The 12,853-nt window shown below is 46.2% G+C and overlaps 1 protein-coding gene across 4 annotated transcripts in view; it reads right to left on the reverse strand.

The window, feature by feature from the left end:
- Window positions 1-186: 186 nt before the first annotated feature.
- The window catches only part of meis2a (Meis homeobox 2a), an 81,792-nt gene continuing 69,125 nt past the window's right edge, over window positions 187-12,853 (reverse strand). The window contains exons 10-13 of one of the 4 annotated variants that reach the window (XM_061249837.1): window positions 7,121-7,179; window positions 5,325-5,435; window positions 4,848-4,942; window positions 1,787-1,926 (exon numbers count right to left, since the gene is read on the reverse strand). In XM_061249837.1, the coding sequence (XP_061105821.1) occupies window positions 4,884-4,942; window positions 5,325-5,435; window positions 7,121-7,179 (229 nt within the window). In that variant the 3' untranslated portion in view covers window positions 1,787-1,926; window positions 4,848-4,883. Of the gene's footprint in view, window positions 1,927-4,847; window positions 4,943-5,324; window positions 5,436-7,120; window positions 7,180-12,853 lie in introns of all 4 variants that reach the window. The other 3 variants (XM_061249845.1, XM_061249822.1, XM_061249830.1) reach the window with 3 other exon arrangements.

Raw genomic sequence — 12,853 nt, forward strand, 5'->3', positions numbered from 1 at the left:
CAAATTTTTGTAAACTCCTAAAACTACGGCTGAATAAAGTCAGGAGAGGGACAGGGGAATAAAACAAAATACTATTAATACTAATAATAATGATATTAATAATAATTTGGGAATAGTCCTTCTGAAGACTCATGTCATAACGCCATTTGTCAATACACACTTAAGCACACAAAAATCTAACAAAAATCAAAAAATGAAATATTTATTACAGCATTTGTGACTGAACACCTTTTAAACATAACGTCACAGTCCTCATACAAGTATTTAATGTATTTTTGACAAAGCTTAAGGGAGACAGCATTTTTTTTCTTCTAGTGAGGAACACGTGCTGAAAAAGGAAGGAATTCATGGACATACAATATCAATGCCACAGCAGATCTGAAACTAGCAAAAACATTCTTTTTCAATTGAGGTAAACACATAGAATATCTAACATGAAACAATTAATAGACTGAACTCTGTACGAAGTTTGTTACAATATTCTCTAAGCTTTTTTTCTCCAAGCTTTGAGTTCATAATTTAAGTTCTTTTTTTTCTTATTTTTTTTAGGTTTTTGGTGCATCAACCGTCAATAGCTTCTCTCAGTGCCAAGGAATCCACCGTTGTGTCAGTATTGTCCATGTGGCAAATATATTGATCCAAAGGCCAAGAACTATTGCAGGGCGCTGCTATTCCACTGTAAGCTTCCTTCAATAGCCTCTTTCAGTCAGAGTCCAGGATACAAAAAAAAAAACAAAAAAAAAACAAAAAAACAAAAATAATAATAATATTATTAAAATAAAAATGTATAAAACCAACACGATCCAGTGCTTGGGCAATTCAAACTAAGAACTTTACCTACAGGGCAACATTCATTCAAGAACCAAAGATAGGGCATGAAAAATGTTCAAACTGAATGTTCTGGAGAGATCAGGTGTTGTTCAGCAACATCTTTAGTTGGTGGTAGTTCTGTTCCTTAATCAACACAGCTTGCCCATCGCAGTCTCTGTGTTTCGGGCGTTTTAAAAAGATACTGAGATGTTCTCTTTATTGCTGCACCAAGACAGTCTCTCTTCTGGGAACAACACACACAGTGTGAAAGCGGGGATAAACTTTTATTCTAGAACTAGCTCAGGAAACATAAATTGAGTGATCAACGAAAATGCACAAGTTTTAACTTAGTTTCTATACTTTTATACTACAGTAGTTATAACTCTTGGAGTCTTTTTTATCTTTTTTTTTAATCATCCAGAGTGATTTCTTTAAAATTGCGTGTGTCACTTCAGAGTGTCAGCGTGTATCTTTTCGTTTAGTGTGCATGTGTACGTGTGTGCATGTGTTCATGTATAAGAAGTCAAAACATCTTCTGTTGATCTTTAACAAAAGCCCAAGACTTTACAAAGTCATCTTGTCAGCTTGGTCCTCCGTTGGTGAAAGTAACAAAATTGACAAGTTAAAAAAAATCATCACAGCTCATCTGGAATTCCATTTTTAGTGTCTAATTCTGGTCAAAATGTGTCTTTTTTTTTCTCTTTTGTCTTAAAAATAGTCTTAAAATAGTTTTGTTTTTTTGTCTTTTTGTTTGTTTTTTTGTAGTTTTTTTTAGTAGTTTTTTTGTTTTTTTTTTAGTTGCTGTTGTTGTTGTTGTGAAGTTCCCTTATACTATTGGGGGCGTGGAGGTCCGGGACTCTTCCACCGGAGCGCTGGGGTCAATGAGGGTCAGAGGTCAAAGGGGGTGTCTCTGCACCGGCATGGCCGTCCCTGGGTGAAGAGAGGGGGGTCCTCCGTGCATCAGCATGGCCGAGTGGAGCTGGCCCAGGTCGGGTAGGTACGGGTGTGAGCGGGAGGGGTGGGGTGCCATCGGGGGTAAGGTGTAGCCGGGCTGTGCCATGTTCATGCCCACAGGACTGCCCTGAGGAGCGCAGTCCCCCGCCATGCCGCGTAGAGCTGCAACACATGACACAGCAGCTCAGAGGAAGCGCGGTCATCACGTTTCCTGCCACCTCTTAAAGCGACGGAAGCCGCTCCGGTCCGCCCGTGAGACCGTACACACTCACATTTTTATTAAAAAACAATCATTTAATACATAAACACAAAAATTCTATTTTAATCCGCACGGAAATAAACGTAGGTAAACAGCCAGATAAAAAGAGCTAATGTTGGTGTAAAAAAAAAACATTACTGCTGCTATCGTTCAGACAAAAACAGTTATATTGTACTGCGTTAAGATTGGAGAGCAGTGTGCTATTTTTGGGAAGAATATAGGATGACCAATACAAGTCTGGTCAGTGCGCAGGCCGAAATGTGATCCCCTGTCCTCCGTTTACACAGAATGCTGAGAGGATATGGAAAACAAGCACGCTGTATTGATGTTAGCTACGCTTATACCCAGCATAAGGAGCAGGCAATTTCCCAGCTGAATTTAGTGACAAACTGAATAGTTGTTCTCTCGAGGGGATGCACCACTATGAATATATTTGATTTGAACACTCAAAGAACTTATTAAATAATGTAGACTCACTTAACTATCATAACATGCCTTCCGAAGAGGACTGTACAATGCAGGTTTTCTAAATAAAAAAAACCACTTCACGTAAACAAAGCATCCCTCCTGGAAGTGGGTTTTGTGTTATTGAGCTAGCGACAAGCCTAGCTGAGCAGAGAGAGAGAGAGAGAGAGAGAGAGGGAGGGAGGGAGGGAGTGTGAGAGAGAGGGAGGGAGAGAGATCGAGAGGGAGGGAGAGAGAGAGAGGGAAAGAGGGAAGGGGGTATAGGAAGTACTGCAGGAGAAGGAGGAGTCCGGTAAAGTCCAGTGTTTTTAGAATGAATAGCGCTAACACCAGTATGCCAAGCACAGAATGGAGGAGGCAGGGAGAGGCTTCCCTCAGACACCCAGAGCAGCACACATCGGGTGCTTCCAGTGGACCCAGCCCAGGGACAGACCACAGCCACAGGCCTGGTATGGGGCCCTGGGCCCAGGGGAGACAGGGCAGGGGACAGGGGAGAAGATGGCCGGGTGTGGAGCCCGGGGAGCCTGGGGAACCAGGGCCTGTGCTGCTGTGCCTCATAACATGTCCACCCCCCCACCCCACCCCACCCCACCCCCGGGGATTAGCCAAGGAGGAGAGAGGTCACGCAAAGGTCACCAGGCATGCTCACTCGCCACATTCCTCTACCTTACTCCGCAATTAAGAAATTACACAGGCAGAGTCCGGTATGGAAGTACAGCCGGGCCTGAGATTAATGGCTCTCTCATTGGCTGAAAGCTGCAGCGCTTTCCGATACTCCTTTTACACACCGCTTCATTTAGAAATGCACATGTTTGTAATGCGGTCTCTTAAAACCTCACTATCGCGGTGATAAAAGGAGTCAATCAATCTCACGTGGAAAAGGACCACGCCGTTCACCTCTACGTAACCTAGGCCCGGTCCTGTAAAAAGGCCCAGCAGATGTTTTTGACACTGTAAGCTGGTAATCTGGAGTCTTGTAAGCTGCAGTCATTCTGTTAAGTAGATCTGTGTCCCCTTTATTAACAGAAGTGGTAAAGCCATCTGAAGACAATAACGCTGGCTGCACACAGCCACTCTCCCTGTTTGTTCTAGCACGGCAGCCTGCTCAATGGCTGATGATAATTAAGTACCAAATATACCATATTGTGTGGCTGCATAATCAAATCAAGAGAGGATAATATTCCTCTGTATTAAGCTATTAATGTAATTGGTCATGAAGCATAAAATATGTTATGTAATTAAATAGTCTAGAAATTATATAGCCTATATTAAGAATTATCCAAGCTGAGCAAATGTTGTCTCTATGTGGCTGTTTTAGGGAACATTGCTCTCCACGTTTTTGACTCCATTAGCAAAGGCGGGGGAAAAAAAGGGAGAAATGGGCTCTATCGGAGGAATCGCCGTGGTGACCCTTCGGAAAATCCGGCACCTATTTACATATAAAGGGTTCTTTTAATCAAGGTAAGTGTTATTATATTGTGCCTCATTGAACAACGAAGTTTAGGTGTTAAATAAAATTTCTTATGCCCCGGTGCCTCTGGGATGCGATACGTCTTGATTTCTCAAATGTCAGCGCGATGGTGCTGGCAGGAGCGTAATGGGCGTCTTAATCAGACGGCGGCCATTTAGCCGCTGAGCGCGGGGGAGAGGGGGAGAGAGAGAACCAGAGAAATTCCCTCTTTTATATGCAGTCATTCTTTAATGTCCTCCTCCCTTAAATTTATTTGAGTGACTCCGCTGTCTCTGTGTCTCGTGTCGGGCGTCAGTGAGCCCCTGTTAAAAATAATCAAAACACACAGGTTCCCCCCGGTGAAGGATCTGACGTGTCACCCCCGGCCCCGTATATCTAGCCGGGGCCCGTAATGTACTGCGCCGCTCCGTCTTTGCATATAAGATAATTTGGGCATCAATCCTTCCCCCGACAGATTTATGTCACTCCCAGGACAGTTTCACTTCTCCCTCTCTATCGCTTCACTGGAGCCTGCTTAATTTCTCCCTGTCAGCGGGGGCCCTGGAGATGTTATTTTTCTCTAAATGTCCAACATTGGCATTGGCTGTTGGAGGGGGGGGAGAGAGCGACACCGCTGTTGTGATAAATAAATTTGCGCGCGGCGCGTTCACCGTCCGCCACAAGTGGACCCGGGCCGCCAAACCCTTCCCAGAATTCCCTGTCCCCGCCCGTCCGTGCCCCGGGAAGTTACCAGCGCCCCGGGACGTGACTTTACAGCGAATGATGCTAACCCAGCTGCGAGGCCCCGCTGACAGGGGGGCTGGGGAGCGGCCGTAGTGGTGTTTGGGGAGATAAGGGGTTGGGGTTTAAGACTGGAAGAGCAGAGAGAAAGAGCCCAGTTGTACTTACTTCCCCCTTCTTTGCGTTTGCGTTACAAGATGGAGGTTACATGTAGTGCCACTGACCATCCATGCCCATATTCATGCCCATTCCGCTCATAGGCCCTGGAGGAGATAAAAATCCGAGAGGGACGCAGAGAATCAGCCGGAGTGAGTCACAGGCAGCCCCAGCAGATTCCCATTTCAAATAATACATTCAGCAGAGAATGAAAACGATGGGGAGGAAAATGAGGTGAAGGGGAAGCATCTGACCGGAACAAATCTTTAAGCGACCACAAATCTTTAAAGAATCTCTGAAAGGGAAAAAGGGAAAAAAAAGGAGAAAAAAAAAGGGAAAAAGATTTGTGCATATCTCCAGAGAGCGGGGTGAGAGGGAGCGGGGTGAGGCGGGCAGGCAGCTGGGTGTGAGGGGGGCGATTCGGGGAACGGCGGCGTGGTTTTGGTGGGCGGTGGAGGTGGAGGTGGGGGAGATGTTTGGGAGTCTTACCGGCTGGCCGAATCCCCATGTGTTGCTGACCGTCCAGCACAAAACTGCCCATGGGCTGTCCTTCCGGACTGTACGCCGCTCCTTGGCTCACTGAAGGATCAAGAAGAAAACCTGATTGTAGTCAAAACGTGGACACGAGAGGGAAGAAGAAAAGACATACCACACAATCAGCAACAGTCCCAGGTCCGGCCCGACACACAACACACTGTGCTACTCGCTACCACGCGGAGGGCTACGTGACAATCATCCTCACGTAGACCTCCCTGTTCATCACCATCGCAGGCAGCTCACAGGACACACACAGACCATGCTAGGATGAGAGTGATTGGTCTACAGCATGCCTTACAGGGGACACAGACAGCACCCCTCCCCACTCTGACTCCGCCCCCTTCCACCACCGACCACACCAGAATACACCTCCACCATCAGACCGCATTATTTCATTTTGAAAAACTACTTTTGAGAACTACATCGCAGTGATATTGCTTGGGCCGTTCTATTCCAAACAGCAGGCCAGGAAATAGACAGTAAGACCCACTGTGGTATCTTTAACAAGCAGCGTTTTTCTAGGACTAATATGTATTATCCAGAGTAATCTATAAGCCCATAAGATTACGGGAAGCTGTTTGTCATGCTGTCTTTTGAAGGCTCGCTGATCGCGACAGTTTAAAGCCTGCTTTCAAATATTCAGAACAAATATAAGTAATTGTAGCCTGTGCAGTGATTTCTGGGTTCTGCTGCATCTAATTTCAATAATTACACAGCTTCATTTGCACAATCTCCACCCAATTTCAGCAACTTTTCACCAGAGTTAAATAATTAACAAAGAGCCTTTCCCACTAAGACAAATTGTTTTAGCATATTCATAACGGGATGAATAATATTCCCCTTGTTTGGTACGCAAATTTTACAGGATTTTTTATGTTTTTTTACAACAGTTCTAGGAGGATTTGATCCAATTTTAGTGCAATGGAAAATTTGAGGAAAACACAATTATTATTTTTTTATTATCACTATGGATATCTTATCAATCTATCAATCTATCTCAAATTATCTTAATAATAACTGGCCAAATATGGAAATCCAGTGTGTAATATTCCAACGTTTTTTTTTTTTTATCAAGGAAGTAATTATTAATTATTCAAATGAATTAATTACAGACAATTAATTTTTGCGATTGCATAATTAAATACAATTATGTATGTAATACTTATGCTAATTAAAATGCGCGGCGGATGGTGGAAGTGGCGAATGGCGAAGGCGGATCTGAGCGCCAGGCCCACGCTGCGGCGTGGCCGTTCACACACAGGAAGTGATGTCGGCAAAGCGCTCGCAGCGGTCCCATCAACACTCCTGGCGCTCCTCCTGTGCCCAATTACCAATTCGCAGAGAACATTTATAAATGTGCTCCTCACTGCTTAGATTGGGAAATCTCCAATTAGAATAAATCAACTAGATGCTTCTGACAGAAGAGTGGTTCCTTGGGAGAGATGGAGGGGGGGGGGGGATGGAGGAAAGGGAGGGAAAGTGTGTGTGTGGGGGGGGGGGGATACTCCCAGACATTCATGGTTGTGGGTGTTTTGTATGCCAGGTGAGAGAGAGACAGAGAGAGACTGAGGGAGAGAGAGGGGTTGAGAGAGAACCGGAAAAATAAGGAGAGAGAGGGATTGGGAGAAAGCACGAGAGAGAGAGTAAGCAAGTGTGAGAGTAAGAGAGAGAGAGGGAATGAGAGAGAGAGAGTGAGAGGTTGAGATTGGTCAGGAGCGGGACTTTTGAAGCTGAAGGCAGAAGTTTACCTGCTCGATTTGACTGGTCAATCATGGGCTGTACTATTCTTCTCCTGGCATTAATGAACCTGTGGGACACAAACGGAGACAGAGCGCACCTTAAATCAGCAGGCCTTTATCCCCGCCACACAGAGACATTCATTTAAGAGCCTGTCGGCAACAACAAAATTCCTTTTCATAGCTTAGCGACATCGGCTAACGTATTTGTCACGGAAGACCTAGAATGGTGGAACTACAAAAGAGTTAATGTGCGCAGACACAGAGACCCAGCCACGTAGTCCTTTAATGTTCCTTATGATCTATTCCTGTTGTTTAATAAAGCTTTTGATTACATTGGGTAACTATGGATACCAGAAGCCATTCCCCACATTAAGGGGTCTGGCTGTAGCTCCAGCGGAGCCCACTGGGTGACAGGAGAGGGAGACCTTTTAATGCTGCATCTTTTCTCACTCCTAAATTCCCAACGCAGCGAGACAGAGTTAATGCACATAAACATGTTATTCTTCGCGTGTTATCACTCATTAGAAATTCTAAATAAGTTAAAAGTTCGCCGGGGCAAAGGCACAAATGGTCCCTTTCATTCTTTCTTTCCACCCCCCCGCTCCCTCCCTCCCCTTCCCCCCCCCCTGCTCTCTCCATTGTAGGGCGTTTGGCTCCCCTTCCAGCTGTCTATAAATGAGGAGCAGGCATCGGCACTCTGCGCTTTCACAAGGTATTGTTATGTCAGCAAGCCCATCAATTAGGCTGTCTGAAGTTTTATCACCACCACAGCGGCGAATAAGTGCTGTTCCACAAAGACTCCCCAGCCTTCTTAGCTCCTGCAGCTTTTGACTGTAAAGCCAGGGGTCATCTGGAGGTTACTGCCAGCTAGGGGCAACCTTTTTAAGTAAGAATGGGACGCCCAGGGCCATGTCAAAGGCAAGCTGGCCAGCGTGGTGCGGGGAGTACCCTCTCCTGGTCTGCAGGCCCGGAGCAGGGGAGAACTCCACAGGTACAAACATGTGTTTGATATTAGAGGAGGTTCAAGCGATTGCGGAGACCATCTACCCCGGGCCGGACCCCGTTCTTTAAACAGTTCCCCGATATATAGAGGGCAGCGCTGCAGAGCCGGTCATTAGACGGAGGTAAGGACTGGAACCAATTTGGGCTTCTAATCCCCCCCATGAACCCTGGATACCTGCCCTTACCTTCCCTCCTATTAAGTTAAACAGCCATAATCTGCGGCTTTCAAGTGACATAGTCAAATTCACAAAACGCACAATTGGGAAAAAGAAAATCTGGGCTTATTTACTAGGGGGGGGGGAGGACTGTGAAAACCCCCGACTCGGGTCCCGGGAGAGAACGCGGAAACACATTACCGAGAAAGAAAGAGAAACTTTAGATTAAATGTCATAGAAAAGACAATAAAGAACAAAAAAAAAGTTCGAAAATTCAATAGCGCAGCAGTGGAGGTAGCAAAGGGAAAAAACCAGAGAACAGCAGATACGGTAGGTGGAGAAATTACAGATCAGTCGAGAAGAAGATTTGGTTTAATTTTTGCATATTCCCTTCTTTTTCTTTTTTGCCTGTACTTGAAAGCAAAGTTCTTAGTGAGTGTGAGACCAAAGAAGCATCTCTGGGTGTCTCTTATCTGCCTTTGTTGTCAGAAATGTCACGGTGCCTGGGGAAACAGGGAGAGCAGCCTCCAGCATCAAAACCAGCTGAGCGAGTAAATACGGAAAAGATTCCTGCTCTCGGCTCTTTCTGGGCAAGCTCAAAGTGCGAGGCCTGCCAAAATATATGTCTTGCTTCTTTTTTTTTTTGCTTTCACCCCCCCCCCCACCCCCCCACCCTCAGACATTATTCAGTGTTTCGGAATTATAACCATGTGCCTTCTCTTAGCCGTTTTTGGAACAAGATCAATACGTAGTATCGAGAGGGAGAGAGAGAGAGGCTCCCAGGTGCCGCGGTGGGACCGCGCCGGCTAGCGTAAAATCAAACCGGCCAACGGACACCGTGTTTAAAGTTCAAGAAGTTGTCCTTCGCGATCATTTTTTTAAAAAGGCTACATTTCTTTCCTCTATTTATTTGTTTGTCAATGCTATCACTTCCACGTTGGACTGAGGCCAATGCTCTGTGGAGTACATGTACGCTGCAGCGTGAAATATCCTCGCAGAATGCATATGCCGCCGGTTAAAGCATAGCCGCGTTATCCACAACAATTTCTCGGGAGGGAGGGGGAAACGCAGAAAACATCTATGTTGTGTACGCGTAGATATATCTGTGTTTCCGGCGCTCTCGCTGCTGGGAGGAACCCCAGCATGTCAACGCTGTCCCCAGCAGTGACGCTCCCAACACAATGAAGCACAATAAAGCGCACACATGCAGGCCTGTTTTTATTCTCTAAACAAGTTGCCACAGTAACGCGGCGGGGGCTGACCAGACCCCACCGAGGCTTTTTATCAGTTCGAGTAAAGCCAATTGAGATTATCACAGGCGGCCCTGATAACACTGTTTTCTCCCCCTCCCATGAGCTGCTAATGGTGTGTGCTTAGAACAACAAAACAAACCTCCAGAGATGGGGAGTCAGGCAAGCAGGCATGCGAGGGCCCGGGGGCTCCTGGAGCAGGGCAGAGACACACACCCTAGGCCCCTCAGCCCACCGAGGCACTCAGAAACGGACAGGGATTTTATCCAAACCTACGACCATTTTTATTATTTACATCTGCTCGTCCGCTTATTATGGGCTTCTCCTGCTCATCAGTCACAACCACCCCGACTGCACCCCCCCCCCCCACCCCACCCCAACTACCCCCCCTACCACTTCTCACAGCCCCCCTGTTGAACATTCCCTGGTGCACACACTGACTGGCATTATCACCCCCCCCCCCCCACCGCCTCTCTGCATGGGAACTCCATGCTGTCTTCAAACAAATAATTAAAAGCAAGGTTAAAGGGTCGTGCGGAGGTCATTCCTTTGGATACTCATCAGAATGTTGACATTACTAAAAAAAAAAACGCCAGGCTCCTGTTTAATGTGTAGGGCACCCAGGTTTACAAATCAATTCAGCGGGCATATAAAACCCCCGGTTCCCATCGCTCCTGAACGCCGCAGAAGAAAATGTGTTTTTTGTGTGTTTCGCCTTCTTCACACTGCAGTGCAAATAGGCCTCTGGAAGCATTTACACTTTTCTGCGGCCACGTTTCTTTTTTTTTCCGGGAAGGCCCGTGCGAGCGTGCACCAGCTCTCCACGTGCAACCAGACCCCTGTCAGTTTATCGCCTTCAGAGCGAGTCAGAAGGGAGAATTTACTGCCGCACGGCTGCTTATTCCTCTTTACAGGAGACACAGTACAATAACCTCAAAATATGAATAACGGCCGGCCCCACAGGGCTCCACTTGAACTTAGCCTTCAGCAGAGCCAGGTCAACGCTCAATCGCTGGCCATAAATATCAGCAGAACTACCCAAAGCGCTTGTTTGGTTACACTTTTTGTAAACGTCTATAGAGGTGACAATGCAAGGCGTTCTGTTTCGGAACAATGAGAGGTCAGCTTTCACCTCTGGCTTCATACTGTAGCTCTTAGGCGAAACTCATTTCACGAGTCTACATAAACTCCAGTTCCGATTGCTATCCGTTATTAGGAACTGATACCTGACACCATAGCACCATACCTTGGGTAAATAACAAAGAATACTGTCAACAAATAGAAAAAATCAACAAATCAGTGTTGCTCAGTCTTGTTCGACTGTTTTTTTTTTTTTTCTAACTGTCAAAAACTGCTTGTTTCTGGTTAACTGAATTCTGGCCACACCTGGTAACTAGCTCCTGTTGCCAGCATTCCTTTGCTAAGAAATCTTCAAGTCAAACCACCCTGCCCTGGAGCCCTGCCAACAGAGAAGCCTCTCAGAGAGCCCAGCCAATGAAAACCCGGGTATGAGGCTGCCCGGCCAATCAGGAGCAGGGTCACTTGTTTGACAGGTTTGGGGGAAAAAAAAACACACTTGAACATGTTGGTCCAAGAAAACAGGTCTATTACTCCAAATCTCACCCTGAGCACAATCGCTGAAGGGGGAACCTTTTCATGATTCACTGAAAAACAGCCATAATGCTCCAGAAGATGAGCCCTCTTTACATCTGACAATCAAATGTCTGGGCCCTAATTCTGCTGAAATGTTAAAACCTGCAACACTACATACTTACTCATTATCTGTTTCTCATCTGCTAAAATGAATTTTGGTTCTAAGTAAATCTCATTCCTTCCATACTTTAAAATTTTATTTTATACAAAAGAAGCTGACATTATCTTTCTTATAGTAGCTAAATAAACCGTTTAAAAACTCAAATTTTAAAACTGTTTAAAAACTTTTCATGGGACGCATATACAGACTAGACCTAGTTTCAAATAACTAGCAAGTTAACTACCGTGACAACTAGCAGACAAGTCCCAATGAACACCTATTAAACCCGGGCAGTGTGTTCCCTGTCTTTAATCTGACGTACAGTGAACAGATAGAATCGGCACAGATTGCCGTTTTGGAGGCAGTGTAACTATTTAAGCTCACCAGCAGATTGCGCCTATCTGCGGATTTATCATAAACTATCGAAAAGGATCTTTCAAAGCTACTTGAGACGCGGGGAGGGTAGGGGGGGTGGAAACACTGTGAGACTTCCTCTAGCTATTCATATCTGGGATCTTTCTTCTTTAAGTTAAAACAGGAGTCAAGAGACATAAGCCGCAGTGCATTACCTCACCCTCCGCTTGATTTATTGCAGATGTGAAACCGAGCGAAACGGAATCATTTTGGAAGCCGTGCTTCGAAAGCTGACATTAAGGCCGCCATTGTGTTTACATAGTTTCCCCGCTCACTTTCTCTGGGAAGTGCTTCACCTCTCCTTCTCCGCTGACTTCCACTGACCTGCTTTTACTCGGCTTCCATCCTTCTTTTCCCGAATTTCCATTCGCTTCTTTGACAACATTCCTCTCAAAACAAAATATATATTGGCGAAATTTCCACCCAGGCACATTCTCTCTATTCCTCCTTTTCTCTCTCTCTCTCTCTCTCTCTCTCAATCTTTCTGAAACCAATTTCCTCCTCAAACTCTTGGTGTGCAGGAATCATTAATGGCGAAGTGCAAAATCAGACAAAGAATTATATATTTGTTTTGCAAACTGACACAATTTAACGAGCTGCTAATTAAAGTAAATCGATAGCACTGCAGCACTCTCTCGCTGGAGCGTCGAGCGGAAGACGGATAGCTGCCATCGGGGGGGGGGGGGGATTTGGGCTTTCCTGCGGAGTTCACCTCGGATGGAAATGACTCTGGCCTACGTGCGTATCGCTCACTCAGAGCCCCTCCGAGTCATATTTCAGCGGTGTCGATACGGAATCGGTCTGGGATCCGGACCTGCTTGCACCATAAATCAAGTCGGATCTGACCCCTCCTCCATTTGCAGTGCACTATGCAAATCAGATGTGCTCCTTCAATGTGAATTACCATCGACAAGTCGTGACAGGTGTCCCATGAGCATAGGATGTTCTTGTTTTCGGTGTGGAGAGGGGGGCTGGGGGTGGGAGGATTGGGGCGGGTGGGTGCTCGTGACCTGCTAATCTCAACCGAGGGCCCGCCCAGTCCCCCAGGGCCAATGCACATGTAAATAAACAAGGACTGAGGTTAGGTGAGCTCCGAGCCTCCACGGCTTCAGATCTGAGATCTTCTCCGCAGGGCGCTGGATCGGCGGCCCCCCGCCCTGCCCCCCAG

Source organism: Conger conger, chromosome 1 (assembly GCF_963514075.1).
Source record: "Conger conger chromosome 1, fConCon1.1, whole genome shotgun sequence".
Lineage (NCBI taxonomy): Eukaryota > Metazoa > Chordata > Actinopteri > Anguilliformes > Congridae > Conger > Conger conger.